This window comes from Myotis brandtii, unplaced genomic scaffold, assembly GCF_000412655.1.
Source record: "Myotis brandtii unplaced genomic scaffold, ASM41265v1 scaffold134, whole genome shotgun sequence".
Classification (NCBI taxonomy): Eukaryota; Metazoa; Chordata; class Mammalia; order Chiroptera; family Vespertilionidae; genus Myotis; species Myotis brandtii.
Genome location: NW_005354756.1, coordinates 2,481,648 through 2,506,424, shown reverse-complemented (window position 1 = coordinate 2,506,424; position 24,777 = coordinate 2,481,648). Strand labels below are relative to the sequence as shown.

General features: G+C 42.5%; 1 protein-coding gene across 1 annotated transcript in view; it reads right to left on the bottom strand.

The window, feature by feature from the left end:
* SCN10A (sodium channel, voltage gated, type X alpha subunit) overlaps positions 1-24,777 on the bottom strand; it is a 100,657-nt gene that overhangs the window by 72,020 nt on the left and 3,860 nt on the right. Inside the window, exons 2-4 of the mRNA XM_014534926.1 lie at positions 10,837-11,142; positions 9,213-9,340; positions 6,019-6,099 (exon numbers count right to left, since the gene is read on the bottom strand). Coding sequence (XP_014390412.1) covers positions 6,019-6,099; positions 9,213-9,340; positions 10,837-11,130 — 503 coding nt within the window. The 5' untranslated portion in view covers positions 11,131-11,142. The remainder of the gene's footprint in view (positions 1-6,018; positions 6,100-9,212; positions 9,341-10,836; positions 11,143-24,777) is intronic.

The following is a 24,777-nucleotide window of genomic DNA, read 5'->3' as shown; positions in this document are numbered from 1 at the left end:
CTGCTTCAGCTTCACTTCACCTGCTCTTTTCCAGGTGAGAAAACATTCTTTCCAATGTGCTTTTCGCTGCAACCAAATTGCTGTATTTTGTCAGCCTAGGGACCGTACCCGCTCACGAATTTCGTGTGCCAGGCCTCTAGTATAGTATAAATATATAAATATTCCCACAAGCAGACAGATAGGCAGGCAGGTGGTGATAGTGGCTGGGGGGGAGGGGGGGAGGCAGGGCGCAGGAGCTGACTCTATCAGCCAGCAACAGAGCAAAGCTAACACTTCAGGGAGGTACAGTGTCAGGGAGGATAGATAAGGAATGGGAACCACTTGTGTCCAAAAGACTGTATCAACCACACGGCGATAGGATCAGCTTCTGATTCCTCACTGGCTACGGTTTAATATCTACTAAGAAATACACAACATGCTCTTGTAGCCCGTCTAACCCAGGGACATTGACTCTTTTCCTTTGGGCTCCCAGCAACACAGGGCACCGCCAAGAGCTGTTATCAGTTTGTATTAAAAAAAATCTGGAGTCCGATCATTTTTGTGAAGCTGAGGATACTGAACACCATTCAAAACCTGTCACACCCATTTCTAGAACTAGGACCAGCTAGGTAGATTTTTATCATTTATATTTTTTCAAAGTGTGTTTATAAAGGAAACTGTGTCAACAATTTAGTTAATACAAAAATCTGATAAAGAATAGATTTAAGCCTGGCTGGCATGGCTCAGTGGTTGAGCACAGACCTATGAACCAGGAGGTCATGGTTCAATTCCCGGTCAGGGCACATGCCCGGGTTGTGGGCTTGATCCCCAGTGTGGGGCGTGCAGGAGGCAGCTGACCAACGATTCTCTCTCATCATTGATGTTTCTGTCTCTCTCTCCCTCTCCCTTCCTCTTTGAAATCAATTTAAAAAAAATTTTTTTAAGAATGGGTTTAATAATTAGTGGAAATGGAAATTGGTGCAGCTTTGGAAAATAGTCTGGCAATATTTCAAAAATTAAAATTGTGCGTCCCTACAACCCAGCATTTCCACTTCTAGGAATTCATTGCTCCCGTTTACCCATATTATGCGTACAAAGGTATGTGTGTAAGGATATTCCCCGAAGAACTGTGATGGCAGAATATGAGAATTATGTTGACTAGAATCAACATAATTGCCTGTCAATAGGACAACAGGCAAACAAATTTTGCTTCATCCATGCAAGTAAAATCTATTCAGGCAATTTCTACAAAATGTCTGCTGCTGGGATTTTTATTGGGATTTCATGGAATCTGTAAATTAATTTGGGCAGCACTAACATGAGATATCCTTAAATTTATTTAGGTACTTAGAAATTTCTCTCAATAATGTTTTGCCAATTTTCAGTATAAAGGTTTGGGCCTATTTTTTTTACCATAGCTTTTGAATTTATTTTTTTATTATCTAACAAACTAATTTTTCTCTTAAGTTATTAACTTCTGTTTTCCTTTCATTAGTTTCTTGTTCTTTTGTCTAGCTTTATGTTAAGCATCTAAATAATTCTTTTCATTTTTGACTGATACATATTCTATGCTTCATTGCCATGGATATTTCCTGAGCACATCTTTACTTGCCCCCTATAGGTTCTGATTAAAGTGTGACTTGTTTTTTCTTCCCTAGAAATTCTATAATTTTAGTTTGTAGTCTTTCTGTCATCTAAGAGTTCTTTAAGAGAGGTGTTTTTTTTTTAAAAAAACAACAACAACAACACACACACACACACAAAACCAAAACAAATGAAAGACCTCTCCTTTTTTTGATTTTGTTATCATATTCTAACTTTATTGCAGTGTGGTCAAATAATGTTTTCTTTATTGTTTCTTCTTTTTGGAACTTATTGAGGTTTTGTTGTGGTTTAATATTTGGTCAATTTTTATGGTCATTTGAAAAGTCAGTATATTCTCTACTTTTCAGGGAATATAGTTTAATATGTGTTCATCAGATCTAGCTTTTCATTACATTACTCATGTCATGTATATTTTTTATACATTTGGCCTATCATAGGCTGAAGAAAATTAATTAAACTTTCCCATCCTTACAATGTTTTTGTCTATTTACCCTTATATGCTCATAATTTTTGATTGATGGAGATTGTTGCCACATTATTTGTTGCAAAGATGTAGTGAATTATAATGGTAAAAAGACAAAAACATTTTGTTCTGTTTAATGATTTTTGGCCTAATTTCCACCTTCTCTTACATTAAGATCATGCCTCCTGCTCTCTTTTGTTTACCTTTGCTTATATCTTCGCCCTTTGTTTAATTTTGACCTTTCTGCATCCCCTTGAGCAGTATATATTTTATTAAACATGAAGTTGGATAAAGCTTTGTTATATAAAAATACATATGAAATTTAAAAAACGGGTGCATCAAATCATTTATATTTATTAACCTGACAGATTTGTTTGATTTTAGTTTACTATTTATATTACTTTATGTTATGTATTTAATACTTTTTTCAAATATTTCATTATCAGGTGTATCTTACTTGCTTTATTTTGGTGCATGATTCTGAATTTAGTACTGTTTTTATTTTAGTTCTAGTGGTTGCCTTTATAAATATAAATTTATAATTATAATTAAAACTATGTAATGCACTGTCCTTGGTATGTTAGCTCTTTAAACAATATCTAATTTCTCTTCTGCTCCCCTCTGCTTTATCCATCATCTAATTGTATTTAATAATATATTTTTCATACCTATGTATTGTTAAATGTAATTATTTTCCAGTCCTTGATTTACCAACTTTAAAGAATACTCTTTAAATTCTTGCTATTTTAGAAGCAGTTTCCTCTTTCTACTCCCAATTTTTGCTATGGATACCCTGTCAATGTTTTCAGGGCCTCTGGGGTTTGGGGGTAAAATGCCTCCATCCTCATTTTTATCCCTCCCTGCAGGCATTGCAGTTTACCAAGCTCTGATCTGCTGAGTCCTTTACTAGTCCTCCACCCACTTGCAGTCTTCCGAGATTGTTTTGACATCTTGTGTCCTCTGCGCTTTCCTTTGTTCTCGTATATTTATACCGTTCTTGTTCTCATGCTGTCATTTTATCAGCATTTTGAGAGAGTGGGGGTAAAACATATGCATGCTGTCTTCCGTGTTTAACAAGAATCCCCAAATAACTTTTAGTTTTGAGAGAAAATGCTTTGCATTAAAAGTTCAGAAGAAAAACAGAAATTTTACATGCCTGAGCTCAGCCATTTCAGAACTCTATCTCCTTCCCTCTCTATCTCTATTGCTATCTCTACCTCTATCTTTATATCTATATCTACATTATATATCTCTATCTCTATCTCTTTATCTATTTATGTATCATCTACCTATCTCTATCTCTATCTATGAGGGAGAGAGGGAGAGAGGGAAGGACAATAAGCTAAAATACTAACAGTCATTTCTCTACCTCTCTACCTAGTTACTATCTTCTGATTCATAGTTTTCAGTATTCTGCATTTTACGCATTGGTCATTTATTTTTTTTAAATTACTTTGTATTTAGACTTTTAATTTTGATATGTAACATGCACGATAAAAATGCACATAAAACATAAATTAGTTGTAAAATGAGTGCTTGTGTATTAGTCAGCTCCGTAACCAAATACCATAGGTTGAGTGGTAAAACAATAAAAATTTATCTTCTCACAGTTCATGAGGCTGGCAGTTAAAGATCAGGGTGCCAGCAGGGTCAGGCTTTGGGGAAGGCCCTTTCCTGGCTGGCTAAGGTCCCATTTCTTGCTGTGTCCTCACATGGCAGATAGAAGGCTCTGGTGTCCATTCCTCTTCTTAGAAGGGTACCAGTTCTACTGGGTCATGGCTGTGCCCTGTGACCTCATTTAACCTTAATCACCTCCTTAAGGCCCTTTCTCCAATACAGTCACTTGCCAGGGCGGGGCGGGGGGGGGGGCAGGGGAGGAGTTAGGGCTTTAACATATACATTTTGGGGGGGACATAATTCAGTCCATAACAGCATATGACAAACTACTCATGTCACAAAATGGAACATCATGAGCATCCCACAAGCCCCTTGCCGATTACATCCTCCCACCTCTGCCCAAGAGGTTACTACTATCCTAACTTTTGTGGGGTTTTGTGCCTTTTTATTTATATTTTTACCTCCTACGTATTCATCTCTAAACAGCATAGTAGTCTTGCTTTTCTGTTTTTAAATTTTGTCTAAATGGAATCATACTTACGTCGTCTTTTGTGTCTGGCTTTTTTGTTCAATATTATATTCCTGAGACTCATCCTTGTGTGGCACTAGAGTGTATTCATTTTCATTGCTGTACGTTATCCCACTTTCAGAACATAATGAAGACGTTTAATGTATTCAAAACTTTATGAACATTGGGTTGTTTCCAATGTTTTCCATTTATAGGCAACGTTCATAAACTTTCTATAGCTGGATCCCGGTGCCCATAAGTACTTATTTCTGTTGAGTGAATGTTCCAATAGTGTAATTAGGAGATCACAGTGTATATGTGTTTTCACCTTTACTTGATAATATCCACTGCTTTCCAAAAGGGTTGTACAAATGTGCGTTCCCACCGGCAGTATATGAGCTTCTATTGCTTCATATATTTCTCAATACTTGGCACTGTCAACAATTAAAAAATTTTCTATCCAACAAACTTATAGAAATCTTTCAGTGTGATTTTAGTTCACATGTCCTTAATTAAGAGAAGGTTAAGAATATTTTATCTGTTTATTGATCATTTGGATTTCTACTTTTGTGAAATATCTATTTAAATCTTGGCTCATTTTAAAATTGGTTGCTCTGACATATTTCTGGTGAATTCATACGGCTCATTATTCTGGATAAACACCTTGTAGGTATATGTGTTGCAAATATTTTCTGCTCAGTAGGCTTGCTTTTTGACTCTCAAAAAGTAGTCTTCTGATGAACAGAACTCTAAATTTTAATGTATTAAAATGTATCCGGTTTTTCTTCTATGGTTCATGCTTCTTATTTTCTATGTAATAAATCATTCCCTAAACTAAGGTCACGGATATAGTCTCCTTTGCTTTTTTATTTTTCCCCCTTTACGAAGTTGAATAGAACTGATAAAACAGACATCTTTGCTTCTTATATTTTCCTTCTGATCTCAAAGAGAAAGCTTGCCACTTTTCACAATTAAGTATGATGTTTGTTGCTTTCTTTAAAGTAGTTACCCTTTATCAGAGTACAATTCCCTTATAGTCCTACTTTTCCAAGAGTTTTAAATCATAAGCAGATATCAAACTTTATCAAATAATTTTTCAGCATCAATTAGGATGATCACATGATTTCCCACTTTAACTTATTAATAGAAAGAGAACATGTTTCCTGTTGTGTGTATATTAATGTTATCGTCAGCAAGAAAAATTTGAAAGTTGGAAAAAGAAAGCTTTACAGAAAGCTTTGGTGTAGGATGCTTTTGGAAAGTTCCCACATTCTGAAACTACAGTTTCCATTTGCTAACTCAGCATAATCTCAGAAATACTAAGGTCACTTTGAAGTATATGAGCTATGATAACTTACCCACCTTCATTCATGGGTTATTTTCTGAACAAATTCCAAATATATATTTGTTCTTCATTCTGTCTCCATTTTGTTCCTGACTCTCTTTCCAAGAGTAGGCCTTCCCTAAAGTTCATTCATGTGTGCACCTAGCAGGTGAAGGGGTGTATATCTGGCAGGAACCCCATCTGTCCAGATCACAGAAATTGGACCCTCTGAGACTGAGATACCAACATCGATATTTTATAAATCTCCCCAGGAGATTCCAATGCACAGCCAAGGTTGAGAACCACTAATGTATAGCTCTTTAAAGCTGAGAATCATATGAAGCAAAATCTACAGAGAAGATATATGACCATTACAAAGTCAGATAAACAATAGGATCCCACATTACCCAAAGGAAACCCCACAGAATAAATAACGGGGGGGGGGGGGGGGAAGCTGCCACGTGGAGGAAGAGAAGAAGGGGGAAAAAAGGAAAGGCAGCGAATGACAGCAAATCTACTCACTCCGTCTTCTCTGGAAGGTCGGTGCGGGTCATGCACACACAGTTGACCACGATCGTGATTGTGATAAATGTGCTGAACCACCTGAGAGGCTGGGTTAAGGAAAAGCTGAGAGTCACCGTGCTTCCCCGATGGCATCTGTGACCACGGTGATGCTGAATGATGAAATTCACACCTGTTAGCTAGGATTGGCTTCATGGTCTTGTCGCTTAATAACCAGGAACATTTCCTGAGTGCCTACTATGGGCTGAGTACTTCGTCCACATTTTTTCCAACACAATTACCCTATAGGTGGATATTATTATCTACATTTTGGAGCTAAGAAAACAGGCTGATAAAGCTTAGGTAATTTTTCCCTGCTCACACAGCTAGTCAACCCTGATGCCAAGATGTGAACTCAGGGCGTTTGCTAAGAGAACCCTGAGCAAGCTGAAAGGAAACAGAACCTTTCTTCCAAAATGTCCTTCTGCCCTGAAGGCTTCACTTCACTTTACAATATACCCTGAAGCTTCATCCATCAATGTCTCTCTTCCCCTAAAAGACAAAGAGAATGCTCCTGGGAACTTAGAAATAATGGGAGGCCTACAAGCTTCCATGGAAATTAGATTAGTCAGGTTGTTTTCCTAACTTGGCTGAAGAAGTGGACTTCTGGCCAGGAACGGAGGAGGCAGGCACAGGAAGTGAAATGCTGGTTCGAGGTGGAAATTCCAAGTAGGATTAGGCTGTGGTGGGAGCTCTGAACAGCCAGAGAGGAGACTCTTAGAGGAGAGGTTGGGCAAGGGGGTTATCAGAAGTGGAAGGGGACACTGAACAGGAAGGCAAGTGGGAGGGCTAAATAGATGAGGAAAATGTTGGTGGAGAAAATCCAACAATCAATGTCTCCCTTTGGACATTTTTCTCAGAACTAGCTGGGTTCTTGACAATTCCTTCCTGAAGAAAAATAAAGCCTGATGATGAACTTGACCTACAGGGAGAGAGTGAACCGCTCATCTTTCATAATTTCAGCTTGAGCAGAACTATTTAAATCTATTTTAGGTGTGTGTGTGTGTGTGTGTGTGTGTGTGTGTGTGTGTTTTGTGTAAATGTCTTTAATGTGCCCTGTCTCATAGTTACTTAGGAACACTTCTATTTTAAAAAGGAAAAGTCTACTAATTAAGCCACATTTTCCTGTTGACTTGCAATTAAAGTAAGAAATGTATTCACATGGAAGGGGGGATGTTAACCCAAGAATTAATGTAAAATTATATCTTCAATTCCAAAAACTTTTAAAAGTAATATGATATATTATGTATAATATTACTTATAAAAACATTCATAGTGAATTTGATTAGAATTATAATTTTGATGAAATAGTAATAATAGGACAGTGAGAATCCCACACCTTAAAGAGTATCTTTTGGGGGTAGAGCTACCCAAGTTCCTGAGATTTACATCCAGAAATGCAGATTTTGATAAGTCTGTGATGAGTAGACCCTCTACATAGTTATTTATTCATAAAATATCAAGATAAAAAGAATATGCATAATCCATGGACACAGGCAATAGTGTGGGGAAGGTCTGGGGTGGGGTGGTGGCTGGGTAGCGGGGAGCAAAGAGGTGGAAATGGGGGACATCTGTAATACTGTCAACAATAATAAAAAAGAATATTTCCTGGCACTTGGTTCTTTAAAGTGATTTTATTTCTAATTAGCTGTTTCTTACTTATTTAGATGTAATTCAACCAGGATACATGGAGAAAATTTTGTGTATTTGCTGTTTTTCTTTATTTGTAATTTAATGTAATTGTACATAAAATTACAAATAAGGAAAACGCTAGTAGAGATGACATACTGAGAGAATAAATTACCCTAATTCATTTTCATTAGCTGCCTACTTCCTTATTGTTGAGACTGCTCCAAGCAGGATGGAGGATGGACATTTTTAACAAGCGGAGTGACCTTGGAAACTTTACTTAATGCCTCTGAGTGTCAGTTTTATTATCTGCAAAATGGGGAGGTTAATCCCTGCTTCAAGGGTTTCTGTGCCTACGAGAGTGTCGACACTTAGCGGGTATATAGCAAATGGGAGCCTACTATTATCATGAAAATTCTCTGTAGAATCAAGAAATCCAAGATTCAATTAAGAAAATATACTTCCCACTGGTTAACCATAAAGCAAGGAAAAGGAAATTGCAATGCAACTTCCTGCGGCAGCAGTTTCATGTTGAGATCCCCGTGCCAGGGGTACCAGCTCGGTGGGAGCTGCCCGGCGATCCTGCGAGCTGCCCCAGGGTGCAGGGAGAGAGCTCTTTTTCCTGGAGCCTCCTAGGGAGAGGCTGGTACCACCTGCCAGGCAGCTGAAGCAAGGCTGTTCTTGCAAGTCAACCTCCTGGAAGCCAGAGCTGAAATCAACTCTGGAACATCCAACTTGGACAGTCACCAGGGAAGATCCCTGGAAACCAAGCCAAAGTCTCTTATTTGTACTAGTGTGACTGGTCTTGGGAAAAATATACAAACAAAAAACCCCATCTCCTACCCCCACAACAGAAACCTGAAGCCAGCTCCTGACGCTACCTAAATATATACAGACATTTGATCAATGTAGCTCTAATCATTACATTCTCCAATGGCAGGAACCTTGGGCTACTGACAATTTCAACCTGCTGGTAGTTTGGTGGTAACTTATGCCATTGGCAGTGCCACATGACCAGTGGGGGCCCATTGAGACAACCTACCCTCTGCCCATTGCTGTCTGTTCTCTTGGCCCTCTGGGAAGTGCTGCTCCTTTGCCCAATAAGCAGCCACTTCCCAGCATGGCTAGGGCTCAGACATACCATGCCTATCTCATTGGCCCAAAGAAGGCTTAGGGCCCTTTCACTGGTCTTTATGTTGTGGGAAGAGCCGACCACATACGGTGAGACTTTGCCTGGCATATCAGCAAAGCTCTCCTCATAGAGAGAACATTTCCCAAGATGTGCATCCAGAGGTGTGTCCATACTGGTGTAGGTGAACCCAGCCCCATCTCTGGGTGGCATGAAGACCTCCTCGGCCTTGGGACTGCTTTCAGGTGTTGGATACATTAAAGCCACAAACAGTTTTTTCAATATAATGACTGAAAAAGGGATTTGATGAGAGGAAGGCTCTATTGCTAACCTCTGAAGCGGGTACTAGACACAGTGGGCAAGGCCTGATTCTAACATGTGGCAGAATCAACCGTGCAAAGGATATGAGTGGACAGACACTTTGATGGCTGTTCTTCTGACCGGGTTGAAAGGACTGAATAACCACAGGGCCCGAGTGGCACTAAACCGGGAAATGGTCCTTCCTTTGTTCAGCACCATAAACGTCTACAAAAAAAAAACATAACAGAAGGGCACCGCCAATGAGAAACACACGTCCTCACACAACCATGTTCTTGAGCACGAGTGGCATCATCTCAGGCTCATGAGCAAGAGGGTCTGGGAACCATGGATCAGTGAGAGCCCAATGGAGAAGCAGAGAGTTAGGGAGGATCAGGGGCTCACAGCCATACCCCCACCCTCCCAGCAAGGCCCCAGGCCTCGTGGCTGATGGTGCATCATAATGAATGCACTGCAAGTGCCCAGTAGACAGGCAGCTGACCAAGGAGCAGCTAAGATGCATCATGCCCAGGGCTGGAGTTCTGGTGGCATTTAATTTTTCTTCTAATTAGTGGATCTCTCTGGTCCCGTGATGTCCCTTCTGTCCTCCACCTCCTAGGTCTTCCCTTTTAAACCCTCCTCTGAGCGTCTTGGAGGGTGAGGGCTCTGGCAGATGAGAGGAGGGAGGAAGACAGTCCAGTGCCTTTATTTCCTCCACAAACCATACTGGAGATGGCTGATTCCTGACCCTCCCAACTCCCAAACATTCATACACCATTTTTTTCCAGCTGCGGAGAACACTACCTGACCCTCCCAACTCCCAAACATTCATACACCATTTAAGCGGAGAACACTTAAGATACCATACAAACAGGGTAATTGTCATGGAACAGCTCTTGCTCAAATGATTGGTTCTCAAACTTTTGAATGCAAAAATTATCGGGGACTCCAAAGAGCTTTTGGTAGTGTTTATACCTTTTTGCTTATACCGTGTGTGTGTGTGTGTGTGTATACATACATGTTTGTTGTGTGTGTGTGTGTGTGTGTGTGTGTTTATGTGTGTGAGTGTGTATGTATACATACATGTTTGTGTACATATACTATTAGAAATTGAAAATGTAGGACATTTTAAAACACGGGAATAGATAAGCACAAGTTCTAGTAGCTGTTAGTCTAATGATGTCATTCCCCCATCAATACCTCTGTTTACTATTATATGCTCACAAAAGAGCATGAGTAAAAAAGACAAATGACATCTAAGTATTCTTATGTAATAGTGTTGATCTGCAGAACTCATTAAAAGAGTTCTGAGAATCCCAGGATTTCCGAGCTCATACTTTGAGGACCACTGGTTTAAATCATCCTTATTTCTGATCCCCTTGCCTACTCTCCCCTCCCCACAAGATCTCTGCTCCCCGCTTGCAAAGAGAGCCATCATCTCTAGAGATCCTAGGCCAGAACTCATCCAAGGGAACAGCCACTTCCTCTGAAACCTCCACAATAGTTCTCACTGCTTTTGAGGATTCGGGTTTCATTAGCCTCTACCATAAGTACCATACAGATTCAAAGAGAACGTCAAAGAGGTGAGTTACATTTCTTTCCCATTGACTGAGTCTAGCTGACAACCACATCACCCAAGATGCAGAAGGACTCCCTGGGCTGAGTGGGGACAGAGGCTTCCTCTCCCAGAGCAGAGAACAGCTGTTCCAGCCAGTAGCCCTTACCCTGTGTGCACTGTAGAAGGGGTCCAGATCCTCCAGGGGCTCCCCGACCAGCTCTGCAGGGAGTTCACCATAGAACTTGGGCAGCTGGTTGCACGCTTTCAGGTCAAGCTGGGGCCGAGGCTTCTCCTCTTGGTCCTTCTGCTTCAGCTTCTGCTTCCACTTGTGCTCACTCTGCTTACCTTTGGCTTTTTTTGCTGCCTGCTTGGCCGCAATTCTCTTTTCAATCTCCACCAGGGACTCTGGAGTGAATCGACGGAAGTTGGTAGTTTCCAGGGACCCAAGGGGGAATTCCATCTTCTCATTCTTCTTTAGGAAGAATTTATACTTTTATGAGAGTGGACATCACCATAGAGAGGTAACAGTCTGCCCACTGGCCCTCTTCCTCCCATCCCTCCCACCTTTCTTACTAAACAGTGCCCCACTCACCTCTCCTATTCCTTAACCCTCACTAAGCTCCCCCCAGGACCCTACAGCCCCTGCACTGCTCTTAGGGAGGCTGTTTGTTCCATCCTACTCCAGGTACTGCAGGGGTGAGTCTGTGCTCTCCATGAGCTTCTAGGTCATTGCTCCTTCCTCATTTTGTAACACACCACCACCAACAACAACCACCACCACCACCTACCACTACCACCAACCACAGCCATCACCAACCACCACCACCAACCACAACCACCACCAACCACCACCACCACCACCTACCACTACCACCAACCACAACCACCACCAACAACAACCACCACCACCATCCACTACCACCAACCACAACCACCACCAACCACCACCACCACCTACCACTGCCACCAACCACAGCCATCACCAACCATCACCCACAACCACCAACAACCACCACCACCAACCACCACCACCACCTACCACTGCCACCAACCACAGCCATCACCAACCATCACCCACAACCACCAACCACAACCACCACCAACCACCACCACCACCTACCACTGCCACCAACCACAGCCATCACCAACCATCACCCACAACCACCAACAACCACCACCACCAACCACCACCACCACCACCACCACATTTAGCCATACTGCCTTCTGTCTTCATTTCTATGACTACTGAGCAATAGGCACTCTCCCACATTCATCAAAGACTTCACTCCATGATCTACTTTACCTTTAGTCTCATCCTACTTTCTGACCACAACCTTATTTTTGTAATCGTTGACACTATTACAGATGATCCCCATTGTCCCCCTCTTTGTCCACCTCCACCCAGCCCCAGCCCTGGCCTTCACCTCGCTGTTGTCTGTGCCCATGGACTATGCATATATGTTCTTTGGCTAATCTTTTAAACTGATAAACAAAATAGAACCAGAGGCATGGACACATGGAACAGACTGACAGATTTCAGAGGAGAGGTGGGTGGGGAAGACTGGATAAAAGGAGGTGAAGGGACTGACCACAACCTTCCATTTATTGACATTTTCCATGTTTTCCCCCTCCATGAACTCCAGGCTACTTTTTCTTTGTCCATGGCCGAAGACTTCTTTCCATATTCAGATCAGACCTTCTGGTCCCCCATTTGTCCCTTGTCCTTATCCTAAATACCAAGCCTGCATCAACCTACATGAGTCTAATTCAGGTTTCTCTGAATCGGGACTGCTGAGGGGTGAGGGAGAGCATCATGCTGCTTGGAAATCATGTCATTTCCCTAGGCAGCAGTTTCTTCTACTCAGATATTTCAAATACTGCTCATCTTTTCTGAGTATTTCCTATTCCTCTTTGTAGAAAGACAATGACCATGTTCCCTGCTTCATGAAGAAAACGGAACTCCCTTAACTTCATGCCCCCAAACCTCTTACTTACCTGACCCCACACCGTCCTTTCCTCCTTCTCTCTTCTCACAACCTGAAAGGTATCTGGCAAGGTGCAGATAGTGCCTGCTACATTCCTGGGCTTTGCTCAGCTAACTGGGAATCCTTATTTCTGAGTCCATTTCAATGCAGTGGGGAAGGCATGCTCCTTGTGAAGCAGCCATATTGGACCTATGTATTGTAGAATTAGTCTGGGCTTGGGATTCACCTCATGGATTGATAGCTGGGGAAGAGCCAATCCAAGCTCAGCCTTGGCTTTGAAACAGTCCACCCACCCGAGTACTTGCAGGTGTATTCTCTCCAGCCCAGGAGCTGTTACTAATAAACCAGCCTCTCTATTTGGTGGACATTCAGCCCTCTCAAGATGAGCCAACAGGGCTATTTGCTTCCCTTTGCCCTCTTAATGTCAGGCAAGAGAGGGTCTTTCCCCATTGCTCCTCTGAAGAGCCTATATCATCCAGAGCCTGCAGGACTCTCTGGAGGAAGATGAAGCAACCCTCATACTAAACTCTGCGGTGGGCAGAGGAGATTAGCTACAGGGTCAGTGCTTTCTTCTCTGCAGTGGGTTCCCTCTCTGGTTCAGCTCCCTGGAGCCAGACACAGGCCTACAGATATTCCTCCCGCAGCAGCTCCCAGCACTCACAGTGCCTGATCAGTCACAGGGGTTTCCGCTCAGAGCCTTCGGAGAGGATTTATCTAATCCTGCATTTCCCCCAATGCCTTCTGCAGAATTTTAGTGCACTGCAAATAGGTGGTCTGCGGGATAAACAATGCTGCCAAATTCCCCCCTTGAAATGCATTTGTCAGAAAGGCTGGAAGACACTAACATGTTTTTCTGTTCTTTTTATTCTATAATGGAGTGCTTTTAAGAAGTGACAGTTATTTCTGGACATGGCAGGCGGCTAAGGAGAAGGCCTAGCTCACTGCAAACACGGCTACACTTAACCATTGAGAGTGCTGGCAGCTTGATGCTCTGGTTTGCAGCATATTTGTAAATTTTTGTTCCAAATAAAATAAATTCGTTAACTTTTCTAGTTGGTTGCTTTTTCTTCTAATAAAAAGATTTTTCTTTAAAAAAATAATATAAATAAGATTTTGGTTGTTCCTTCAGGTGATTGATTCCTGAGCCCATTTTTGCTATTTTATTTTAATCTAAATGTACTAACATTTGAGAGCCTACTGATGACTTAACTGGCCAGGATGATTTTAAAATTGTTCTCTGGGCACCCAGCCGGGTGGCTTAGTTGGTTGGAGTGTCGTCTTATACACAAAAAAGACGATGGTTCAATCCCTGGTCAGGGCATGTATGGAGACAACGGACCAATGTTTTTCTCACATCGATGTTTCTCTCTAGCTCTCTCCCTCCACCCCCCACTGCCCCACCTTTCCTCTCTCTCTAAGATAAACAAACATATCCTCAGGTGAGGAGTTTAAAAATTGTACTCTGGTCCTATAAGTTTGCAAAATCCTGACCTAACACATGGTCCCTAATGCAGCCAGGCAGGGTCTCTGGGACTCTGGTCCACCATGGTCCACAAAGCCTGGAAGGCACTCCAATGACCCTGTGGAGCACAATGTTCTCAGAAATCCTGCCCCTCCTAGCACTAGTCTGGAAGCAAACAGGATGGCTTGCCATCACAGATGGGTAGAACAGTCTCCCTGGGGCATTTTCTCTACTTTCTCTAGAGAAGCTAGATCTGAAGCTCTTACAACAAGCATCTATTTTCCTAGTTCTCTGCAATAGCCACTGGCTCTGAGGAAAATGTAGTTTTCTCACCTCTTCTAGTAGCATGATCTCCAAATGCCAAACATCGTTAGTCACAGAGGGAGCAAGTTAAGATTCAGATTCCTGGACCCTGCCTGCAAAAATGCTCATTTACTGGCCCCGAGGTGAGGGCCAGGAAGATGCATTTTAAAAGAATATATTTGTATTGATTTCAGAGAGAGGAAAAGAGAGGGAGTTAGAAACATCAAAGATGAGAGAGAATCATTGATCAGCTGCCTCATGCACCCCCCTTACTGGGGGTTGAGCCCACAAGCTGGGCATGTGCCCTGACCAGGAATTGAACCGTGACCTCCTGGCTCATAGGTCGATGTTCAACCACTGAGCCACGCTGGCTGGGCAGGAAGTTGATTTTTTACGAGCTCATTGCAGAAGCTGCTGAAGGTGTTCTACCTTTGAGAGGCACTGGAAGCCTCTGCAACTGTGAATGTGAGAAAGAGTACAGGTCAGGGTTATAGGATCAGGGCAGGAGCGGATGACCTACTCCCACAGCTCCAGAGCTTTGGGGAAAGCCCTCCTGGATTCTGGAGACAGGTCACAAGTTAATGTTGGCTGTGTTAGGGAAGAAGAGACCCAGCACCAAATGGTGGGTTCTTGTTGAGTGATCATTCCAAGGAACTCTGACTCTTCAGACGTGTGTGTGTGCGCGCATGCACGCGTGTGTGTGTGTGTGCGTGCGTGCGTGTGTGTGTGTGTAAATATATTGTTATTGATTTCAGAGAGAGGAAGGGATAGGGAAAGAGATAGAAACATCAGTGATGAGAGAGAATCATTGATTGGCTGCCTTCTTCAGGCCCCACACTGGGGACCAAGCCCACAACCTGGGCATGTGCCCTGACTGGGAATCAAACTGGTGACCTCTTGGTTCATGGGACAACACTCAGCCAACTGGTCCACATTGGCTGGACTAGAAGGTATTTTCTTACATATGAGAGAAATAAGAACTATTAGGGTGTGTGCTTACTTTAGGTTATAAAGATATTAATTGGACTAAACAAGCTTGTCTCTGAGTCTTTTGATTCCATACCCAGTGTTCTCCCATTTCTGGGATGGGTCTGGCTGGCTGGAGCAGCTCTGGAACCTACTGACTGGGGGCATCCTTGGAGAACTCTGGGAAGTGAGTGAGGCAGGGACTGAACTGAATACATTCAGATTTGGTGAGGCTTCAAGAGACCTCAGAGAACAGCCTCCTTGTATTATACAGCTCACTGAGACTTAGAATCCAAGAGAAGACTTTCTCCACTATTGTAGCATTTGGTTCAGACATGATGTGGGCAAACAGGAAATTATTGTGTTTCCAGAGCCTGAGTAGTAGGTGCAAGTGTTGGCTCCCCCATCCATGGTAGGATGACATCTTCTCATGCTCTCATTAACTTGTATACAACCAAAGCTATCATTTTCATGCAGGTGATCCTAAATCTGGGCCTTCCTTCTGAACTCCAGACCCACTAGTCCAATGCCTTTGTACAAATGAAGTACATTCAATGCCTATTGAATGCTTCATGAATACCTCCAAATCATTTCTCCCATGATCACTCTATCTTCTCCCATCCCAACTTCTCCTCCTCCTATGTTACTTATTTCAATAAATTGAATAACCATTTTGTCTAAGGTGGAAACTTAGGGGTCCACCTTTATGCCTCTGTCTATGTCATTTCCTCCCTTATGCCAGACATTGTCTTAGTCTCCATGGGTATAGCAGTAAATAGGCTATAGACTCATAACCTTTGGGTTATGTAGCTCTGAGTCTAAGTAAACTATTCTGGCCAGCTTTCCAGGCAGACACTTTCCAGAGGAGAAAAAGATTTAAGTTATGATGATGACATGAGTACTCTGGAATCACATTTGAAACACAAATTTAAATTTGTATCTCCAGTCTAGGCCTTTCAACTACATTCCAAATTCTTATAGTCAACTGTCTGCTCACTATCCCTCACCAGGATGTCTATAGAGCCTATTAATTTCTTTACCCCAACTGTGCTCTTCCCTTAGTCATCTTTATTTCAATAAATCAAGAACTTCCAGCAGTTCAAGCCCCAGTTCTTGAAACTTTGGAACTAGACATTACTTCTCTCTCTCTCAAATCTCACATTTGGTCCCTCAGAAAATTCTAATGACCCTGCTTCTGAAATCTAGCTGTCTACTTCTCATCACAGCCACTGCTACCATAGTCTGATTCACCATCATATCTTGCCTGGGTTGCTAAATCTGGGCCTTTCTTCTGAACTCAAATCCTTGCAGTCTATACATTTTGAAGTAGTAAGAATGATCTTTTAAAAACAAGGCCTGGGGTGGGACAGGGACTGGGAGGAGGTGGGCAAAGGGGAAGAATTGGGGGACATCTGTAATACTGTCAGCAATACAAAATGCCTTGAAGTATGTTCCCATAAAGTTAATCTTTGAGCTCATCTCATATCATTCTCTTTCTTGCTCACTGGAACCTGGTCCCCACAGGAACCACCTTGCTGTTTTTTGGACACGCCAAGCACACTCTTGCCTCAAGCTTTTTGGACTTGTTCTTCTCTCGGCCTGGTATTCTCTTCCCATTAATAACCACATGGTTCATTCAAATACCAGCTTGTTAGAGAAGCCTCCACTGCCCACCCCTTCCCAAACAACAGCTCCTGGCCACTCCCTTTACATTTTTCATTTTTTTCTCTTAAATCTTTTAACCAACAAACATCAGCATTTTATTAGTTTACTATCGATCTCCTTCAACTATAATTTTTGCTTCCTAAAATTATGAATTTTTGCCTCTGGCTAACTGTTCAACTCTTAACATGAGAACAGTGCTTGGCACATACTAGGTCAGTGGTCGGCACATCTCCTTCAACTATAATTTTTGCTTCCTAAAATTATGGATTTTTGTCTCTGGTTAACTGTTCAACTCTTAATATGAGAACAGTGCTTGGCACATACTAGGTTAGTCTTCTGCGCATGGGCCACGAAGTTTCAATCGCACTGTACATGCGCCTGCACGTGGTATTTTGTGGAAGAGCCACACTCAAGGGGCCAAAGAGTCGCATGTGGCTCACAAGCCACGGTTTGCCGACCACGGTACTAGGTGATCCACAAATATTTGTGTAATAAATGAATGAATAAACTCAAGGGATCCTGAATGTGTATGTATCAGATATTTATGGAACATTGCTAGAGCTTTTCATCTGCTACCAGGATAGGGTTTGGAGGAAACAGGACAGAGAAACGAAAAGTACCTGAACTATGAGACCAGGATGGTAGAAACTGACCATTTCCCATGTTACTAAAGAAAAAAGCGTTTTCTGTTTAATAACAACTTAAGTCTTAGAGTTCCCCAAATCCACCCTGATTGGTACAATGTTCTCCAAGGTGAAAGGAGAGTGTGCTTAGGCACTCTAGTTCATGGACTGAGTTAGCTTCAGCACTAGGATTACTGATAATAGAATCAAATGTCCCTGTTTTGGAGGATGTGACCAGACAAGACTTAGAAAAGTCCTTGAGATGTCAGCATGATAGATAGTCAGGTATGTCTCGCTGAGCTGTCCATTGTCCTGAAATTTTAATTGTTAGGCTTCTGCTAGGAGCATCAGGGCACTGGACATGTAAGCAAGCTGCCCAGAGAAGAGAGAGGATTTGAAGTAGCTATGCCACTGGGAAAGTATAATGAGCTGTTTGTGGTGATGAAAGTGAGACCACACTATCCATAATCCTGCCCAGCCGTCAGATATTGAGTCTTAGCTATCTGTAGCACTAGAAAAATATCACTGAGCCATCTTTAAAGTTGAATAGTCCTGACTTGCCTCTGGTGCTAAAGGAAGGAAGCTAGGGGAATCCTGGCTGAACATAATTTACCTTCGAATGATCCAGAAATAATAGCCAGCTAGTCTGTTGTCCAGGGACGGGATGTAACCAAGGTGTTTACAGTGTGGAGGAAAGTGCACAGTCTGTCTGTGGTTCTGAAAGAGCCAGATAGGATGGGAGCTGAGTGGGAATGGTTTTTTCTGTGAGGCTTGGTGGGGAGCTGATCTGTTTGTAGTGCTGAGTGAGTGTGCAGGCTGAAGTGCTGAGAATAACAGTTGCTGTAGGGGTTAAAGTTGAAGAAATAAGTAATTCAAGGAAGAAAGGAATTTGACAGTTTGGGAAAGAGCCTAAAAGGCATTTAATCTAAACATCTCTGCCCACCAGAATGGAGATCCAAAGTCAAAGAGGAGGAAGGCATTTCTTTCTCCGGGGTCTCTGCCTCCCTCCCCTCTCTCTGAACCCATTGAAAATGAGACCATAAGGAGGGAACATCTTCCCTAAGGAAGAAAGCAAGTTCCTCACCACGTGATCTGGGAATGTTACGGACCCAGAAACTCAGGATGGTTGATTGAGTCAGATCTAGAGACTTTGAGTTCTCATTATTCAGAAAACCCAGAGAAGTCGTGTGATTTTATCAAAATAGTACTGGGCTTGGTGACAGGAAACTTGAATTCTGACTTTAACTAGGTTTTTTAATTCAATTCTCTGAGTCTCACATCTTTGATTTATAAACTGAAGATGATAACATCAGCCCTGCTAATTTGACACTGTTGTTGGGAGAATCAAATAAATGTACGTGAAAGCATTTTGTACGCTAAGTGCTGTACAAATGCACAATATAGACTTTAATATTTCCCATTATGCGTGCGATTTAATAGCCAGTAGCCACTTAGCCTGTTTCAATGCCACATCACTAACTCTCAGCATATAAACTAAATAAACATGTGAGATCATTTACAATTAAACACAATATAAAAAACTCATAACGTTTCCACTTTCTCCATCCCCCATTTTTGGTGTGATACTTTTGAATATGGTGCAGCTGCTCAAAATAAAAGTGTTTATTTAATGAGGTGATACAAATTATAATAGATTCAAGAATTTGAATGGGATCCATGCTGTGGATAAGAGTTATTTAAAACATACAGAATCTACTTCCTTTCTCCTATTCTCAATACCTCCCCCCCCCAACAGAATTCCTGTTCTATTCAGCAGGATCCCATCAAAATATATCACTAACAGACCTCCAGAATTTGTGGGGGAGAGGGCCTGACAAGCACTGCGAGTTATAAATTTTAAAATGGTGGCTTAACATGCCCAGGTATATTTAAAAAAAACCAAAGATTTTGTAAAGATAAAGTGCAAGCTTCAACAAGAATATTGAAATCACCATATAGACAATTCCTTGCCATTGGTAAAGTCCTGATGGACAGTAGAATTTAGGTGATTTCATCATTGCTTAAGGTTTTTAGGGATACTAGGGTCCCCTAGCATCAGATTTAACTAGATGGCATAATATCACAAAGAACACACATGACAAATGCATCTTTTAATACATGTTATTACCCCGCAACACACTCTAATATGTCTCCCCCAGCCCCTTTCACCAAAGCTTTTATAAAGTTGTAAATGACCTCCAGGGTGCCAAATACAGACAGACTTTAAAATCTTAACTTACTTGACTTAACAGCAGGATTTGACACAGTTGGCCACTATATTTTTATTAACATTCTCTCTCTTTGTTCCATCTGAAACTTAATTGAAGGCTTTTGTGGGGGGGGGGCAGGGGGTCTGGCCATTAAATATTGGAGCTTCTTGGACTTCTGTGCTAACCTTCTTCTACATCCCCTCTCATGGAAATCTAATCTTCTCCCATGGTTTCAACTTCCACTCAAACCTCTCTTCTGTGCCAGACCTGCCTACCTCCCTGTTCTTTTGGATATTCCTCCATCTAATTTAACTTCCCCCCTGTCCCCTATTTTGTTAAGTTGCACCATCAAGCATCATAAACCCATAGACTCTCTCTCTCCCTCAATCTCTACATGTGCTCCAACCACCACGCCACAGCCATCTCTTATCTGGCTGGCCTCTATGCTTGCTTATTGACTGGTCTCTCTGCATCCTCTGTTTTGCCTACATACATAGCAACCAATATCTCACTCCTCAGATGAAACCTTTCAAAGGCTTCCCAAGCTCTTCAGACAATGTCTACATTCATTCGCATGGCACATGAGGCCTAGCATGATCTGGTCGCCACCCATCACCTCCTCCTCCATCACTCTTGCCCTGTTTACCTCCCAGTAGCTACCCTCATCTTCTTTCAGTTACTCAAATTCACCAAGTTTTTTTCTGCTTTGGTAGATTCACACATGCATTTTTCTTTTGATAAAACTTTTTCCATCCCTTTCTCCTGACTGGCTTATATTTTTCCTTCAGTTTAGTTAAAATATCACTTCTTCAGAGGAGAATTTCCTGGGCTGGACTGATTTTTCTTGGCAACTCATGGGCACAGCAGCCTGTACTGTCATGGTGGTCCTTTATGCCAACAATGATCTCTCCAGTGGATGCTCCTATGCTAGAAATAAGCTCCCTGAAGCCACATCCATTCCCCTGTAGTATCCTTAGCACCTTGGACAATGTGACATGTGTGTTTGATAAATATTTGATGAGAAGAGGAGTAAGTGAGTGAATGATGGTGGCTCTCTCAGAGACAGGCTATTTAGAGGAGCATCATGAATGTAATGATTCAGTCCAGAGTTTCTGTTGCCAGTGAAAAAGATGGTCCCTACTTCCCAACGATGCTGGGCATGACTGCGTGTCTCTACAGTAGAAAGAGAAGCCCGGAGCTGTACATGAAGGAGAGAAGACTGAAATGGGGGAGAAGATGACTGAAGGAGAATTCGGCAATCTTTACTAAGAGAGAGTCTTTGCAATGCAATGAAAATAACTACAATTTGGGAGGGAGGAGGCCTGCTTCAGCCCTGAACCTTCTTCTTACTTGTTTCCAGATGTTGAGTGTTTGTTTTTTCTCTGAGAAGCAGTTAGCACACGGGAAGATGAGAAAGTGCTCTGAGGCGACATGTAAGTTCTGGTTCCTTGTGAATCTGGAAGTAATGCTATGGCTTTAACTCCCTTCTGAGTCTGCTTTTGTGAGGCAACTAAGGTTTTGTTAAGAGCTAAGTAGGTTTCTTGAAGACAGGTTGACTTTGCAATAGCAAACATCAGGGCTGGGTTGGATCATGCACCTGACAGAAGGATGTCTCTCTAACATAATTGGACAGTGGCCTTCTAGATGCCATAAAAGGGCTGGGAACTAAGAGGATTGCCCTTCACACTTATTCTGGTTCTTGACTCCCCAGGGAATGAGAAGCAACAGATCTGTGTTCTCTTAGCTACAGTCAAATTCGAACATAGCCTGTGTCTTTCAGGTTCAAGGGCTTCTCTCTTGAAACTGTCAGAGCCTGGGACTGCCCCACTGAGCTGCTGGAGGTTGTGGGGTTAGCTCTTCCTCATCCCATCAAATGCCCAAAAATGCTTTCATTCTCAGTAATTGCTGAAGGCCTACTGTGCATTTACACGGTCGGGCATTGTGGAAGATGCTGTGGTAGAGAGAACAGGGTATAGAGCTAGACATCAGAAGACTGGGGTCCCAGCCACAGGTCTGTGATAAACCACCTTCAATCTTTGGGTAACTTCTCTCTCTAGATTTTAGTTTTCTCATCTGTACAATGAAGGGGTTGGTTTGCACTAGACTGAGGCCCTTCCATCTTGACAAGAAGCCATCTTTCTTGATTTGGAGGCCTTTGAATGTAGGGAGTGGCTATAGGATTAAGCCTCGGACTGACCTGTGGCAGGGCCACAAACAAGTCTCAGTCTGGAGGGCAGTTCTCCTAGCATAATTAACCTGCCCTTGTAGCCCTCCCTAATTCCTTCCTAAGTAGCTAATGGGCTGTTCGAGGTGCAGCAAGTGTTGCCAAAACAAGAACCTTTGTATACATGTTAATCCACCTTTGTTTTAATCAGACTGTATAAAATAAACGCCCTGTATGGGCTCTGGGTCACTGTCTCTCCATCAGAGGACAGCTGTCCCACCTGGGCCCAGCTTTTTTCTCTATCTCTGTGTCTGTCTCTTTCATTTTTCTCAATCCCCTACTCAGGAACTGGACTGCTCTCTAGCTGCACTGGACGTGGAAAAGAGAGAAATGTTTATATTTGAGTCTTCTTGGGGAGAAAAGAAACCCTTACTTTGAGGAAAATAAAAACTAAATTGTGTGATTCTGACCATGGAGGGTTGAGCAATAAAGACAAATGCCTCAGGCACTGAAAAAGGCAAGGGTCTACATGGTTGAGAGAAGCTGGTGAGGGCTCGCTGGAGGAAGCTGGGTGTGGAGTGCATGTGTCATGGTCCGGATGTCACACACTTGGGCTTTGAGAGGCACAGTGCACTCTGGGCTCTGGGACCCTACAGGATGTGCAGTTCCATGACCACGCCAAAGGCACCCACCGGGGCACCTTCTCTCTGTGTCTGACCTTGGTTGAATACCTCCTAAAAGCAGGGGCACCTATATGGGGCCTGTTTCCATGAGGCAATTCTATGGTTGTTAATCTTTTTCTTAAACATTAATTATTCTAGAGCCAAATATGTTTCTCATGAACAATAAACCTTCTTTTTCTTTTTTAAGTTTCCAAAGGAAAATATGCAAATTCTGACGGATAGAACGGAGTTTTGGACAAGGTCCTAAGGCAATAGCACTGTGAGTATTATGTAAATGCCAAGCAATATAATGCCACCCATCAGTTTATTCCAGGGAAGCAGAAGGGACTCAGACAACCAGGGCTGCTGCGCAGATCCTGACGTTGAAAGAGTCTGTCTCTTGTCCACAATTCACATTCTGATTCAGACCTCAAATTCTGCTTCCAAATGGCAAATTTTTGACAAAAATAGTATCTCCTTTTAAGCCACTGCTTACATGTCACTCCCTCAGAGAAGGCTTTCTTGATCTTGACTTTCTAAATTAGGCGCCTTCAAGATGATCTCCCAAAGAATCCTGTTCTTTCCTGACATCTATCACAGCTGATAATTACATGTATTTGTCTGTTTGCATAATATCTGCTTGCCCCACTGGACTATAAGTCCTGTGAGGGCAGAAACAAATTTATTCTGTCCCCGGGTCTGTGCCCCCTGACCCTGTACCTGGCACAGTGCCTAGCGTGGAACATTGTCATTAGGTCAAAATGGAGTCTTGGTGAAATAATCCCATTTTAGAAATAATGCATATTATTAACATTTCAGATCTTTCAAAATGCATTAGGAGGGTGAGTCTAGCATGGGAGTCCTCTAAATCTTTTCAACGCACTCTTATACTTATCGCCTCGCTCCTCCAATAACCTGGTTAAAGCCAATGTGTAGACAGGCAGCATGGTGTCGTGGTTAAGTTCTTGGATTCTGGAGCCAGACCACCTGGATTTCCACCCCCATTCTACAAATTATTAGCTGTGGGACATTGGAAAGTTCACTTAATGTCTCTGATTTTAGTTTTCTCATCTATAAAGCAGGCATAATAATAGGACTCTGAGGTAGCCATGAGCATGAAATGAGTGCTTAGAATAATGCTCATGCATAGTGCTTAGGACAATGACTTAGAGCAGGGGTCCTCAAACTACGGTCCACGGGCCACATGCAAATACAAATATTGTATTTGTTCCCGTTTTGTTTTTTTACTTCAAAATAAGATATGTGCAGTGTGCATAGGAATTTGTTCATAGTTTTTTTTTTAAACTATAGTCCGGCCCTCCAACGGTCTGAGGGACAGTGAACTGGCCCCTGTTTAAAAAGTTTGAGGACCCCTGACTTAGAGCATAAGAAGCCTTATATTAACTTTGCTGTTAATGTCATTCCTAAGGGAACATAACAATTAAGTGTTGGGCCCAGAAGTGCTCTACAATCTGTCTGATGTCACATCAAACCATACCGTCTTCCCTGAAGGACAGCTACCTCCAGTCGGCAGGTAAAGAATCTGAGACCCTGGTGGATAATGGGTCTTGCCCAAGGACTCCAGCTGGAAGAGGCAGCGAGCTGGGACTTGGTGCTCTCTCTGCTCCAGCACCAATGCCACGTTTCCCCAGGATTCCCTTTCTCCTGCTCTCATATTGATTTCCCCTGAAGCTAAGATTGGAATAGACTACAGTAGGAGATCCACAGTAGTGTTGGGACCAGCACCGAACCAGGGGGCTAACCAGGACATTCTGAGCTGTCCCTGCAATGAACCCATTTCTACAGATAAGGAACTAACCCTTGAGGCTGGCTTAGCCCAGGTCGTAGTCTATTGGAAACCTAAGTCCTTACTCTTATCTTTTTTGTCCAGAAGGTGAAGAATAAAAGTATTAACTTGTGAGTGGTGTTATTGGTGATGTCTTTAAAATAGAGGGACAAGCCCTAACCGGTTTGGCTCAGTGGATAGAGTGTCGGCCTGCGGACTGAATGGTCCCAGGTTCGATTCCGGTCAAGGGCATGTACCTTGGTTGTGGGCACATCCCCAGT